At 35.7% G+C, this 12,778-nt stretch overlaps 1 protein-coding gene across 1 annotated transcript; it reads left to right on the plus strand.

Annotated features, from left to right (window-relative positions):
* The first annotated feature begins 493 nt into the window (after window positions 1-493).
* LOC116129036 (nucleobase-ascorbate transporter 12) lies at window positions 494-10,979 on the plus strand. The gene is made up of 10 exons (XM_031414778.1): window positions 494-1,321; window positions 1,860-1,957; window positions 2,082-2,252; window positions 2,927-3,027; window positions 5,307-5,442; window positions 5,604-5,654; window positions 5,791-6,078; window positions 7,036-7,270; window positions 9,388-9,674; window positions 10,336-10,979. The coding sequence occupies exons 1-10, from the start codon at window positions 769-771 to the stop codon at window positions 10,555-10,557; spliced, it is 2,142 nt and encodes a 713-aa protein (XP_031270638.1). The 5' UTR covers window positions 494-768; the 3' UTR covers window positions 10,558-10,979.
* Window positions 10,980-12,778: the final 1,799 nt, after the last annotated feature.

Here is a 12,778-nt window from a genome sequence, read left to right on the forward strand (position 1 = left end):
TCACAATTTGGGTAATATATACTCATATCTAAACGAGAAATATTATTATATATACAAAGTTTGAGATCCCGATTCATAAAGTCTTAATCACTTATTTATGTTATTAGGTGAAAGTATAACGGTTATTAAGATGATATGATGAAATTCAAAATAAAAAAGGATTTAGGAAATATATTCAAGTCACTTTCAAGATATACAAAGTGGCTTTTTCACATATTGGTGTTTAATGCCAAAATCTTAGCCATGGGGCGAGGCTTAATCTAGTCCTATTGGCCCATGCATTTAACCTCTCACTCACTATCAGTTTCTTGATTTGACTTCTTTCACAGAAAGCTATGCCCCAACATTTCACCCCCCTTGAGATATTATAAAGTTCTTTTAATTTAATTTAAACAAATTTTTACTGTATCAAATCTTGTAACGCAAGAATTATTTAACTTTAGGACAAACAGACGTAAAAGTCTAAATGGAACAATAATCCCGTTATTTCGGAAAACAGAGATAAAATAAAACGCGGTTTTAGCTCCTCCACTATCCTCTTAGTTGTCCGTCTTTTGTCATCTCTCTCGCTCACTTCACTTCACTCAACTCACTCACTCACTTCCCTAAACTATCTTTTCACTCACTCTTTCAAAAAACCCTCACAAATTCTTAATTTCTTCAAAACCCTGAACAAACACGCCTCAGATCTGCACATTCTACCCTCCCATTTATAAAAGTTTCAATCTTTTTATTATTATGACTCACTAATTCAAACAATCGTCTTCAATGTCAAGTTCCAACCCCAAAAATCGTCCCAAACCCGGTCCGTGGCCGCCCGCACCCGATTCTGCTCCTGTTCCTCCTTCCTCTTGGGCTAAACGCACTGGTTTCCGCCCCAAGTTCTCCGGGGAGACTAATGCCAGCTATTCCGGGCAAATCACCTTGACGCCCAAGCCGAAAGAGCCGGAAACACAACCGGATCTCGAAGCAGCTCGGGCTCGGGTCACTCCGGGGCCGCCGCCGGTGCCAGCTTCGGCACAGCTGGTTGTTAATGGCGACAGTGAGAAGGTGCAAGCGACGCCTTCGAATAAGGATCAGACGGTTAAGAGGAGGAGGGAGTCGGACAAGGGCTTGAGTGTGAATGGGAATGGGAACGGGAACGGGAACGGGGTGGCTCCGGCTCCGGCTACGGCGGTGCAAACGGAGACGAATCAGCAGCAGCCGAGGAGAGCGCCGAGGAATGATGACGTGGTGGTGGTTGATGGTATGGATGATGACGGTTTTGCCCCTAGACAACAGACGCATATGAAGTATGAACTTAGAGACACTCCTGGCCTTGGTGAGAGTTTTAGCTTTAGAAAAATGTTTAGTTTCTTCCCTTTGATTTATGAGTTGTATTAACTTGGATTGTTTAGGTGGGTAATGTTGTGCTTGTTTATTGGTGCTAATTATGTAATTTTTTAATTGATACTAATTTAAGATGGGGTTATTTTTGTTTATTTGTATGACGTGGGAGGATTTTGGTTAGTTATTTGTAATAATTGGGAGGATTAATGACCAGTGTTTTCTTTTTTAATTGATTTAATGGTCAATCGAACTGTCTCTTTTTTGTGTTTAATTTTTTGGGAGATACTACAGTGACAAACTAATATACAATCTTTTCTATACAAAATGATACGGCATAAATATATTGGAAGAGTAAAACTTAAGAAAGAATTCGATGGATAGTGCCAATCAGTTGTATTGCTAGTTTGTATGAGTATCATTGTTCTAAATGTTCTAATTTTTTATTGGCCATAGTCATGTATATTGAGGTTTATTTTATTGATTTCAGTAATGAATTGAAATGGGTTTTGTATTTTTGGAAAATGTTACAGTTCCTATTGGTCTATATGGGTTTCAGCATTATCTTTCAATCTTGGGTTCATTGATTCTTATTCCGCTCGTCATGGTTCCTGCAATGGGTGGCACACACGTGAGTTACTTTACAATTATTATTATTATTATTTTTTGGTTTTCGAAGAAATTGATATATCCTGTAGCCTTTGTATGTTTAGTTTTGAATTATTTTAATGTTTGACTGTTATGGGTATATATAGGAGGATACTTCAATGGTTGTATCAACGGTGCTCTTTGTATCGGGAGTGACCACACTTTTGCATACATCTTTTGGGTCAAGGTTGCCTTTGATACAAGGTCCATCATTTGTTTTCCTGGCACCAGCATTAGCAATAATCAACTCACCAGAGTTTCAAGGACTGAATGGCAATGTATGCATCTACTTTCATGTTTTTCGTATAATTATAATACAAGTTAGCTGGTGTTGCTCTTTCGTATACTTCACCATTTCTTCTATATTGAGATACGTATTGTGCATTTGCCTGATGAGATAATTCATATTTACTTACTATACTGGACTGATTGATAATATGAATTCATAAAGTAGTTCAATTAAATCATATACAAATTACTAATTTGTATTTGTCATTTTTCCGTATCTCTCTCTGCAGCGCTTTGGTTGCTCAAAGTTAATTATGTATCTCCTCTATATGTGTAGCCATGGAGTAATCAATTTTACTGAAAGCAATGTGAAGATCAGTGGGCTAGAATTAGGGTTAAGGTGGAGGGCGGGTTGGATTTTAATAGGTGTGGGTATGGATTATAGGAAAATCAATTATTGGAATTTATAGCTGGTTTTTCATGCTTCAATAGATGAAAATGTCATTGTACTCTACAAGAATTTTTGACTGAATTCGACAAAAGTTATTGATGAAAGCACCTTATATTTATTTATAGATTTTAGCACTTTTGGTGAGGAAGTAATTTTATATGTTATATTACATTCTACTCTTGAAGTTAAAACAATTTAAGCATTTCTTTTTCCTATCTAAAAAGACAGTTAAGAGAAATCAGTTAACATAACATGTGAGAAATCACTTGACAGAACTTCAAGCATATTATGAAGGAGTTGCAGGGAGCTATTATCATAGCCTCAGCTTTTCAAGCTATACTTGGATACAGCGGACTGATGTCCTTTTTTTCAAGGTATGCTTTTAGCATCTTACTGCTTTTCATGTTTAGAATCTTTTACTTATCATTACCTGCTTCTCATTCCATTACCAAGTGTTAGTGACTAACTGTTACAAGTTTGATTGAACTAATAAAGGACTCAGAGTTATTTTGTTTAAACAGGAATTTTCTTCTTGGTGGTTAGGTTGTTAGCAATGAGAAATGTACATATTCATCATTTACATTGTAAAATTTATATATATTAGCTAACATACATTACATGAGATTCATTGATGAGGCTCACAACTTTTGGAGATGATTGAATACTGAAACTAATAATTTCCTATAACCAGTCATACCCTAGTAGCTATAACTGTTAGTTTATGGGTATGAGTGGAATGCTGAAGGAATTTTTTGTTGGAGAATAGTTTCTCAAAGGATGCTTCCTCAATAGCCCATGTGCCGAGGTGGCAACCCATTTTCAGTTCTTGAAATCTTGTACTGATCCATTTTGGGTCTGTTATTTAGGTGACTGTTTTCATTCATATGTTGTACTGGATATGGTTTTAGCTTGGGTTGTAACTTGGTTAATGTTCTATCGCCTGTACATGTTACTAGGGTATTCAAAGGACAAAGTATTTCTGCAGATTGAGGAAAAAGGTTAATAAACTGTAAAATAATGCATAAATGGTAATTCTTGAATATCTCAACCTCTAGGTTTTTCTTTTATGTTAAACATGCTGACATATATGTCAAATAAGGTTCAAACCGTGTATCTACCTCATGGTTACAAACTTATATTTTATGTTGACTTTCCAGGTTAGCAGCTCTGAGTATGAAGCTTTAATTAGTTGGTTTTTTTTTTTTTTTTTCCTACTTGATGTCACCTACATTTCTGCTAAATTCTAAAATGGGGGTATTTAGAACTTCCAACCTTGGAACTAGGAAATTATTGGGATACATCCCAGATGGGTGACCCCCAGGGAATGTGTAACCTTTGATCTCTTAGTTGAAACCAAGGGATTTTACAATAAGCCCAAGTGAGCCCTTAATTGGTTAGCTTGTGCAGCCTAGCCTTCTGAGTTAGTTAACTTGGTTACTTGCTCTGTTTTCGGTTTTGTGTTAATTATACTGCTTCAAGTTTAAAATACATATTATTGGTGCAGTTTGCATTTGTTTTGATTTTATTAAGCTGATTTAATGAACTTATGTTTTGACCTTTTAAATGGACTCATTCTGTATTAATGTTATTCTGATTTTTGTATCAAGAAATTTCCTCATATGCTTGATTTTATGTGTGCTTGCAAAAGTTTTCTTTTGTGCAAGCTGAAGCAACAGTAGGAAAATCTGTTTGGTTTTCCAATATCAATAAGGTAATTGTTCCAAACCAGTATTTTTCATGACTGACTTTATGGGTCTGTGCTGTTGTTTGCTTTGGTCTACATTGGTTTTGATTTAGTATAAGACTAGATTATCTTATGGTCCTAACTCCTTACCAATGGGTTACATGGGTGATATAAGGATTTCCATATGGGGTATAAATAAATCAGTTAAGTTGGATTATTATTATTTTTCTTAACAGGTAGCTTAACCGAGTATAGAACAGGGAGTTAACTGTTGATTTTAGGGTGTCAAATACTGTTTGATATCTTCAACTGAAAGTTTGCCTTGTCTTTTGGTTGTGAATTGGTGAGGTCTTTTTGATAAACTTTCTTACGGTGATAACTCTGCATTGCTTTGATTTTGACTATTATATAGTTCTGGCCTAGAGATAAAGAATCGATTGCATAACCATTTTCCTTGAGATGTCAATATATGGGTTGTAAACTCTTTGGTTTGCTACACTGTTGTCTTGCTGCAGGGACCAACCTTTGGTTTATTTTTTATTTTACTTTTTTTTACAGGAGGTGATGGGTGATATGTTTTGAACCTTTTAGGATTTTCCATTCTAGTGTGCCTAGTCGAATTTTGAGATGAAAGGATTATATTTGAAGCGATGTAGTATTTCTGAAGCCTGAAATAAGAACTTGCTATTTACTTTAAGATTCTGATTTCCTCCTTTTAGAATATAATTTTTGAAATGGTCATAATTTTTTCTGTGGCTTTAATGTTGCAAAGTTATGGGAATAAAAAAAGGAATTTGCAATCAAATTTGTATTTGTAGCATTAATTTCTCTATTATGCTATAGTGTATGGCCTTAAATTACCTTTTATTTTTTTATTTTTTTCTCATAACAATTCCAGCTATAAGTTTTCTGAGGATTAAATGTTATCTCAAAATCAATAACTCAACTTCATCTTCCTTTTCTTTGCAGGTTGATCAATCCAGTGGTTGTTGCCCCAACTATTGCTGCTGTAGGTCTTTCCTTTTACAGTTATGGTTTCCCACTTGTTGGTACCTGCATTGAAATTGGTGTAGTGCAAATATTGCTGGTGATTCTTTTTTCTCTGGTATGTACAATGTCTGTCTACCAATTATAGTTTTCACATGGTTTCTATTGTTTTACTCTGTTAAGACTATTTGTTTTACTTATAAACATTTTATTCTGTAATAATTCTTCATATTGGATTGTGTTCTAATATTTGAAACCTTGTTTTCATACTTTATGCAGTACCTCCGTAAGATTTCTGTTCTTGGTCATCGCATATTTCTAATTTATGCGGTAAGGTCATGGTTTCCGATTATATATCTTATCATTTGTTTATTATAGTTCTTTTCCCAATATATATTACAGTATAGTCATTGTGTACAGGGTTCTTCTCATGACTCTAATGTGGCTGTCTTCATTGTATTGCCAGGTTCCCTTGGGTCTGGCAATCACTTGGGCCGCTGCTTTTCTTTTGACCGAAGCAGGAGCTTATAACTACAAAGACTGTGATGTAAATGTTCCTGCATCAAACATAGTATCTGACCACTGCAGAAAGTACGTTTCCCGGATGAAGCATTGTCGAGTTGATACTTCTCATGCATTGAAATCTTCCCCATGGTTTAGGTTCCCTTATCCATTGCAGTGGGGAACTCCTGTGTTCAACTGGAAAATGGCACTTGTTATGTGTGTGGTGTCCATAATTGCATCAGTTGATTCGGTTAGTTTTCTTGATCTATTATGGTTGACATTTCTCTCAAAGATTTGTTATTTTCTTACAGTTTGAACTCTTTTAGGATTCTTAATTTCTTTGTAAGTTAGATTCAGAGGGTGATTCATTTTATTTATAACATGCAAATTATTTTATGTTTGTTATTTGGAAGTTTAAAATTTTCATTAGTGTAAAAGTTTAATTCCTATACGGTTCATACTGGTAGTTAAACATTGGTGACCTGCAAAAAGGAACAATGAAAACTCTGAACTTTGTATGATTGCCTTAATGAAACGTCAAAGAGGTTATATGAGATATTAATGTATGCTTATTTTATCTTCACTTAACTGTAGTTGTATTTTCAATTTAATTGCAGGACAATGAATCTTAGGGTTGGAGTTTTTAATGTATGCTTACATGGGTAGCATTGGCTATATAATTTGCAAATTAAAAGCTCCAATCCTAAGATTCATTGTCCATCCATCTATCTTCCCCACTGTAGTTGTATTTTCAATTAATTGTGCTTTCAATTCGGAGGTTATATGAGATATTAATGTATGCTTACATGAGAAGCATTGGCTTACACAAGTTTTCCTTGAGATTGTGTTTATTGACATCAGTTAATAAATAAAAAATGTGATCAATAGATGGATGGACAATGAATCTTAGGATTGGAGTTTTTAATACAGCATGTTTCCAAATTTCCTTTGTCTTGCAATTTTCTTGGAGTTTTATGAATGTTTGGAGTGGTCGAACTGGTTTGGAATCTCTTAGGAAGAGGCTGGTGTCTTGATTGGTCCAACAGATTCATGTGCCGTCACCTTAGAACCACAGAAAACAATGAATTTAGGTTCATGATTACTGTGCTTAATTTTTTTTATTTCTTAGATTTTTGTAGGTGACGCTGTTAGGCAAAATTATTTGATTATTGTGTTCCTGATTTTCCTGTGATTTTGAACTTCCTAGGTTGGTTCATATCATGCATCATCGCTTTTGGTGGCATCCAGACCTCCAACCCCAGGTGTTCTTGGTCGAGGGATTGGTCTTGAAGGCCTTTCTAGTGTCTTGGCTGGTCTCTGGGGTACAGGAACTGGGTCCACAACTCTAACCGAAAATGTACACACCATTGCTGTGACTAAAATGGGAAGCCGCAGAGCAGTCGAGTTTGGTGCGTACGTTCTGGTAGTCTTATCTCTTGTAGGTAAGTTCAATCAAGCTCATATTTTCATAGTTTATTGATGACTATAAAAACTGAAGCATGAAATCTTTCGCTGTCTTGTTTTAGAATAAAAATTCTATTTCTTGTAGGCATAGGTTAAATAACCATGATTTTACATAACTTAATTGAGTTTCTTTTTTAAGGGCTTGAGTTAAGAATCAAATGTCACTAGAATGGTCCTGTATATGATTTCCTTTTTCGTATTGCATACCTCTGAAGGATATATGCCCTCTTATTTATCTATTTATTTTTTGAAATAAGCTGAATAACCTTTGCTTCTTCACTTTTTGAAAAGATCTTTTTATGTGAATGATAGTTTACAAGGAAAATCAGTGGAAATTATGTAGCAGCAAAACTCATAGCAAAAGTTGTAACAGGAAAGAAAAATGTTATGTGTGGGATAGAAGCGAGGTGCTTAACTATTTGATGTGGCAAAATTCTTGTAAATTTTGTATTATTATACTCTATGTTTATGTTTATTTCAATTCACATAGCCCTGGTTGTGTGCCATGTTTTGTCACATAATGCTGATTATTTGTAAAACAGTTCATAAGTTAGGATTGGTACATTGTTTTGCACCGACTCTGGGCAGAATTCTCAGCTTGGCAATAAAAAAATAAATAGTGTTTTTGAATACTGTAAGTGGCTTGTCTATCTGTTATAGAAATAACTAGTGGCTAACAGGAAGCAGAATTTTTTCTCATGAGTTGAGTTAAAGTTGTTGTCACTTGTCCTAAAAGCCAATGTTCTGAAAACCGGACCGGACAATGACCATTTCAAGGGTCCAGTTTCCAGTTTGACTGGTTGGATCGGTCGGTTGGACCGTAATTTGTAAAATTACATTTTAGTCCCTGAAGGTTTGAAATTCATCAAAAACACCCCTATAATACTCCCTTAAGGTTTGAAATCTATCTAAAACACCCCTGTTGCGTGAAGATTCTGGTGAGTGGTGGCGGCAGCAGCGACGATCGACGGCCAATCGAAGCTGGAATCTTGGGGCTTTTGATGTGTAGGTGCTGGCGACTCTGATCGTGGTGCTAGGGAGTTCCATCGTCGTTGGAACTCGCCGGAATCAACGAAAGAAATCCGACGTCGCGTCACGCGTGAACTTTAGGTGGATAGCAATCGACGTAGGCTGGACGACGGCGACTGAAAATGGATGGTTTTGGTCGTGGAGATGTCATCCGTCGAATGGGGGTGTTTTCTCCGTCGAAAGATGCCGGAATCCGGCGGGGTTTAGCTGCGATTGGACCGCGATTTGGCACTATTCCAACGGTCCAACCACGGTCCAATCCGGTTTAAATCAAAATGGCAGTTTTTTATATATACTGGACTGGATTTGCCGCCGGTTGCCGATCGAACCGGTCCGACCGGGCGGTCTAGTTCGGTTTTTAGAACATTGCTAAAAGCTTAAGCCATTAAGAGTCCAACATTAATACTTAAGTTTAACGAGCTCCTGTAAGTGTATGGATAACAAACTCCATTAAGTTTATGGTGAACAAAATTCAAATATTTTATATGAAGTTAGACCTTTAGCTCTAATATCATGTTTAGTAACAGTTTGACCCAAAAACTTAAGCTATTGGGTAAGAACCCAGCATTAATATTTGACTCAACAGAAGCAACTAATACAGTCTATATTCCATTCGAGGTTGTAAACTGGTGCTGTTGCATGAGATCTTATGTTTGAATCTTCTATTGTATCTGTTTAAAAAAAAAAATACATAAAGGAAAAAATTTCAGTGACACAATGCTTCTCAAATGGAAAACATTGAGCCATAAATGTTTATTTAGTTATACATTTTGTTCTATTTGCTAGGAGTTCACGGTCTACACCTATATTTGTCTGTGCTAACATAAAATTTCATCTATTTCTTTCAATTGTGTGTACATTTTATATGTTGGCTAGACCATGTGAGATGCCCAATGGAGGGTTGATTCTATCAGGCCACCTGCATAGAAATGTCTTATACTGACTTTTCATGGCAATTTTCCTTTGGAAAGTTCACAACAGTAAAACTGTTGAAGGATTTTTTTTTTTTTTACCTGCCTCTTCCATATACTGGTTTGTGCTTGATTACATTTCTGAATGCTTGCAGGTAAAGTTGGAGGTTTTATTGCTTCAATTCCTCAAGTCATGGTGGCTGCACTCCTCTGTTTCATGTGGGGGATGCTTGCAGCACTAGGATTGTCTAATTTACGTTATAGCGAAGCTGGAAGCTCCCGCAATATTATCATAGTTGGGTTATCTTTATTTTTCTCGCTATCAATACCATCCTACTTCCAGCAATATGGTATCTCTCCGAATACCAACTTATCTGTCCCGAGTTACTTTCAGCCATATATTGTTGCTTCTCATGGACCTATCCGCAGCAAATATGGAGGGGTATGCTTCTCTCTGACCTTTTTGTAATTGGAAATATACTCAGTCAATATCGGTTTATCGTGCATGTTTAATGACTGGTACCTATGATGATTTGACTTAATTTTGGAGTCTCTTGATGCAGAATCAAGCAGTCTTGCTTATATTTTTAAGAAATATTTGAAGTAGGATATTTTTAAGTTGGTTTTTTTAGATTTAATTTTTTTTCCTGATGTGATTTATGTTGGATTTAGTTAACTATGTTTAATAGGACTTAGCCTAAAATTAGTATGTCTCTATATAAAGATATATCTTGATTAGGGACTTTGAACCTCCTTCCTCTTGGTCAGGGTCATACACTAACACAATTGGGATAGTGATTTCAATTTTGATAATTGTCTGTAGAAAATTTTGAAACTCGAGTATATTTGATGCTCAGGACATAGCTGTCTGAGAAAAAATAGTTGCAAGTGTAAGTTGCTACGGATAGATGTGCTTATGTTTTATGTTCTAACATGGGGGAGCTGTGCACAGGTTTTGCCACTGCTGCCCCCTCAAAAATGTTATTGACTCGGCCTGTTCTCAATCATATATTTATTGGATATCAAAAGAACTAGTTCTAACTTGTAAATGCCAACTTTAATATTATTGTGTGCAATGTAACAAGTTACACAAATTGTTGCAGGTGAACTATGTTACAAACACATTATTGTCGTTGAATATGGTGATTGCTTTCCTTTTTGCTGTTATCCTGGACAACACTGTGCCTGGCAGTCGGCAAGAACGTGGGGTGTACGAATGGTCTGAAGCTGAGGCCGCAAGGAGAGAACCGGCTGTTACCAAGGACTATGAGTTGCCCTTCAGAGTTGGTAGGGTTTTCCGATGGGTAAAATGGGTTGGGCTTTGAGAGAGGATTTTTTTTTTCTTTTTGCTTGGTGTTGTGACCATCTTCACATTGTGAAGCTCAGAAATAGCGGTTCTTGGGGAAGATCTCGCGACGTGATTCTAAATGTAAGTCCCTTAGGCTTGCATGGTAAATAGCTGTCTGGAAACTTGGCTCTTTTTTCAAACACGATGGGAGTTCTTGGACTATAGTTCTTATAGAGATGAGTATTTGTGTACATTTGAGGATCCAGAGGGATCTTTTGTTGTTGTAATTTAAAAAATTCTAAACATGTATGTAATTTTGAGTCATTGAAACTGCCTGGACTGGCATTTCACTTGTGTCCAAGAAAAACATTTAGAAATGACCTTTCGCCATGTATATTTTTTCCCATTATTTTTTCAATCAGCTTCTTTAAATGAATGCTGGATTCAATTCTATTTTCATTGTGAGAGTGAGATCTACATGGTCAAATATTGTTATTTGTATTTCTATCTTTCAACTTTATTGGCTATACAATATTTTTCAACGTCTCCTATGTACCTATCTTGTGTCATTATACAATTAATAAATCTATTGGGAATATCTGAAAAGCCATACCAGCAACAATTGGTTGAAATCTGAAAAATCTGATACTTTGGATTTTCCTGTTTTTTATTTCCTTTGTGTTCTTATGTCTTTCATTGTTCAACAAGTTCAGCAATTATTTTTATAATATATATTTATCTCTAAACTATTTATATGTACTTTGATATTTGGTTCATGTTATCATGGTTGATTCCCCAAACTTAGATGCTATTGGAATAATGGCAAAATATAGAATTGATGGACTTTTCCTTATAATTAAATATATCTTTTCCTTATAATTAAATATATTTTTTCTTACTCATAACGAAACTTTGAACAATTCATATCGAGTCAAGAAAACCCAATAATCTATTTTAAATGTCTGTTCAACTACTTTACTTTGTCTCATTAATTTATGCATATTATTATTTGTACCTTACCAGAACTACAAGCCTCTGGGTGCTTGACTTGACTTTGTTACCAATTCCTCTATGTTGATTTTCATAAAAAAGCAAAGACAAGAAAAATTCTACTCATCTCATGTTTAATGCAATTTAGGCGCCTTGGTTGAAAATGTCAGAAAATGGTAACTGGCCGGCGGCTAAGCTATTGCCTATTCAACTCCATGCATGGATCCCAAAACAGTAGCATAGCATTGAAAGAGTAAGTTTTTGTTGGTGAGGGGAGAGCCAGAGAGATTAGTGATTTTAGTCATAAATATATATATATACATATATATATTTCCCTTTCCACAAGTACATGTCCAGAAAAACTAGTACAAATATTTGTCTTCATCTTAATAACTTAACTCAGACTCCCTCACCTAAGGCTCTACCTGTTTTTAATTTGAATGCAATCGTCCTCGGACCTTGGTTTTAATCGTACTTAATGTTCAGCTTCAGATCTTCATATAAACACACTTTCTCAATTATTTTTGACATCTCTCTCATAAAATTAAGACTCTGATTCATGAAACCGCCGGTTAGCTGGAAGGTAATTGGCTCTGGCATATATAATTTCTCAGCCTCCGTATTGAGTCTTTCACGGCCAACTACATTTCAATTCGTAGACTTTATTAATTTAGCTTCTACGACTACTGTACATGCCAGTTACCAACTAACTGGCATGCGTGCTCACCTGCTTCCGGCTTCACTTAACAATCAAACTTTCAGTAGTCTTACTTAACATAAATATCAATGGAGGCCGCTTCAACTACCTTAACAATACTCTTTTGTCAATCCAGATTTGATATTTAGATCTCCAGAAACAATTTTACTTAATACTTACCGTGATGATGTTTCTGGTGATGCCCCCATTATTGATTCATATTCAGTCTCATTTTATTAATATATTAAGAGGCGAATCCAGAAAATCATGTATTATATGATATTTGCATTGCAATATATCTGGAACTGGAAGATTTGCAGTGTGAGGTTTAAGTAAGCTCAGGATCTGATATTGAAAATAATAATAATAAATCACCAAGACTCTTGACATTTTGCTGCCATTAGAAATTGTTTATGAAAATGTGGTTGCAGAGAGGGTGGAAAGTCGATAACAAAAAATGGAACCTGAAAGGAGCTTTCGCTGACATTTAGGTGTCTGTATGCGGGCGCATGACCAACTGTAAGTCCTCCATCTTTGAATTGACAATGTTTCCAATGTGCAGGCAGCACAT

Source organism: Pistacia vera, unplaced genomic scaffold, assembly GCF_008641045.1.
Source record: "Pistacia vera cultivar Batoury unplaced genomic scaffold, PisVer_v2 Contig206, whole genome shotgun sequence".
Taxonomy (NCBI): domain Eukaryota; kingdom Viridiplantae; phylum Streptophyta; class Magnoliopsida; order Sapindales; family Anacardiaceae; genus Pistacia; species Pistacia vera.

Coding starts and splice junctions, on each gene's coding strand:
- LOC116129036 (XM_031414778.1), top strand. CDS start 769: ATGTCAAGTTCCAACCCCAAAAATCGTCCCAAACCCGGTCCGTGGCCG. Junction 1,322..1,859: donor TAGAGACACTCCTGGCCTTG/GTGAGAGTTTTA, acceptor AAAATGTTACAG/TTCCTATTGGTCTATATGGG. Junction 5,443..5,603: donor TGGTGATTCTTTTTTCTCTG/GTATGTACAATG, acceptor TACTTTATGCAG/TACCTCCGTAAGATTTCTGT.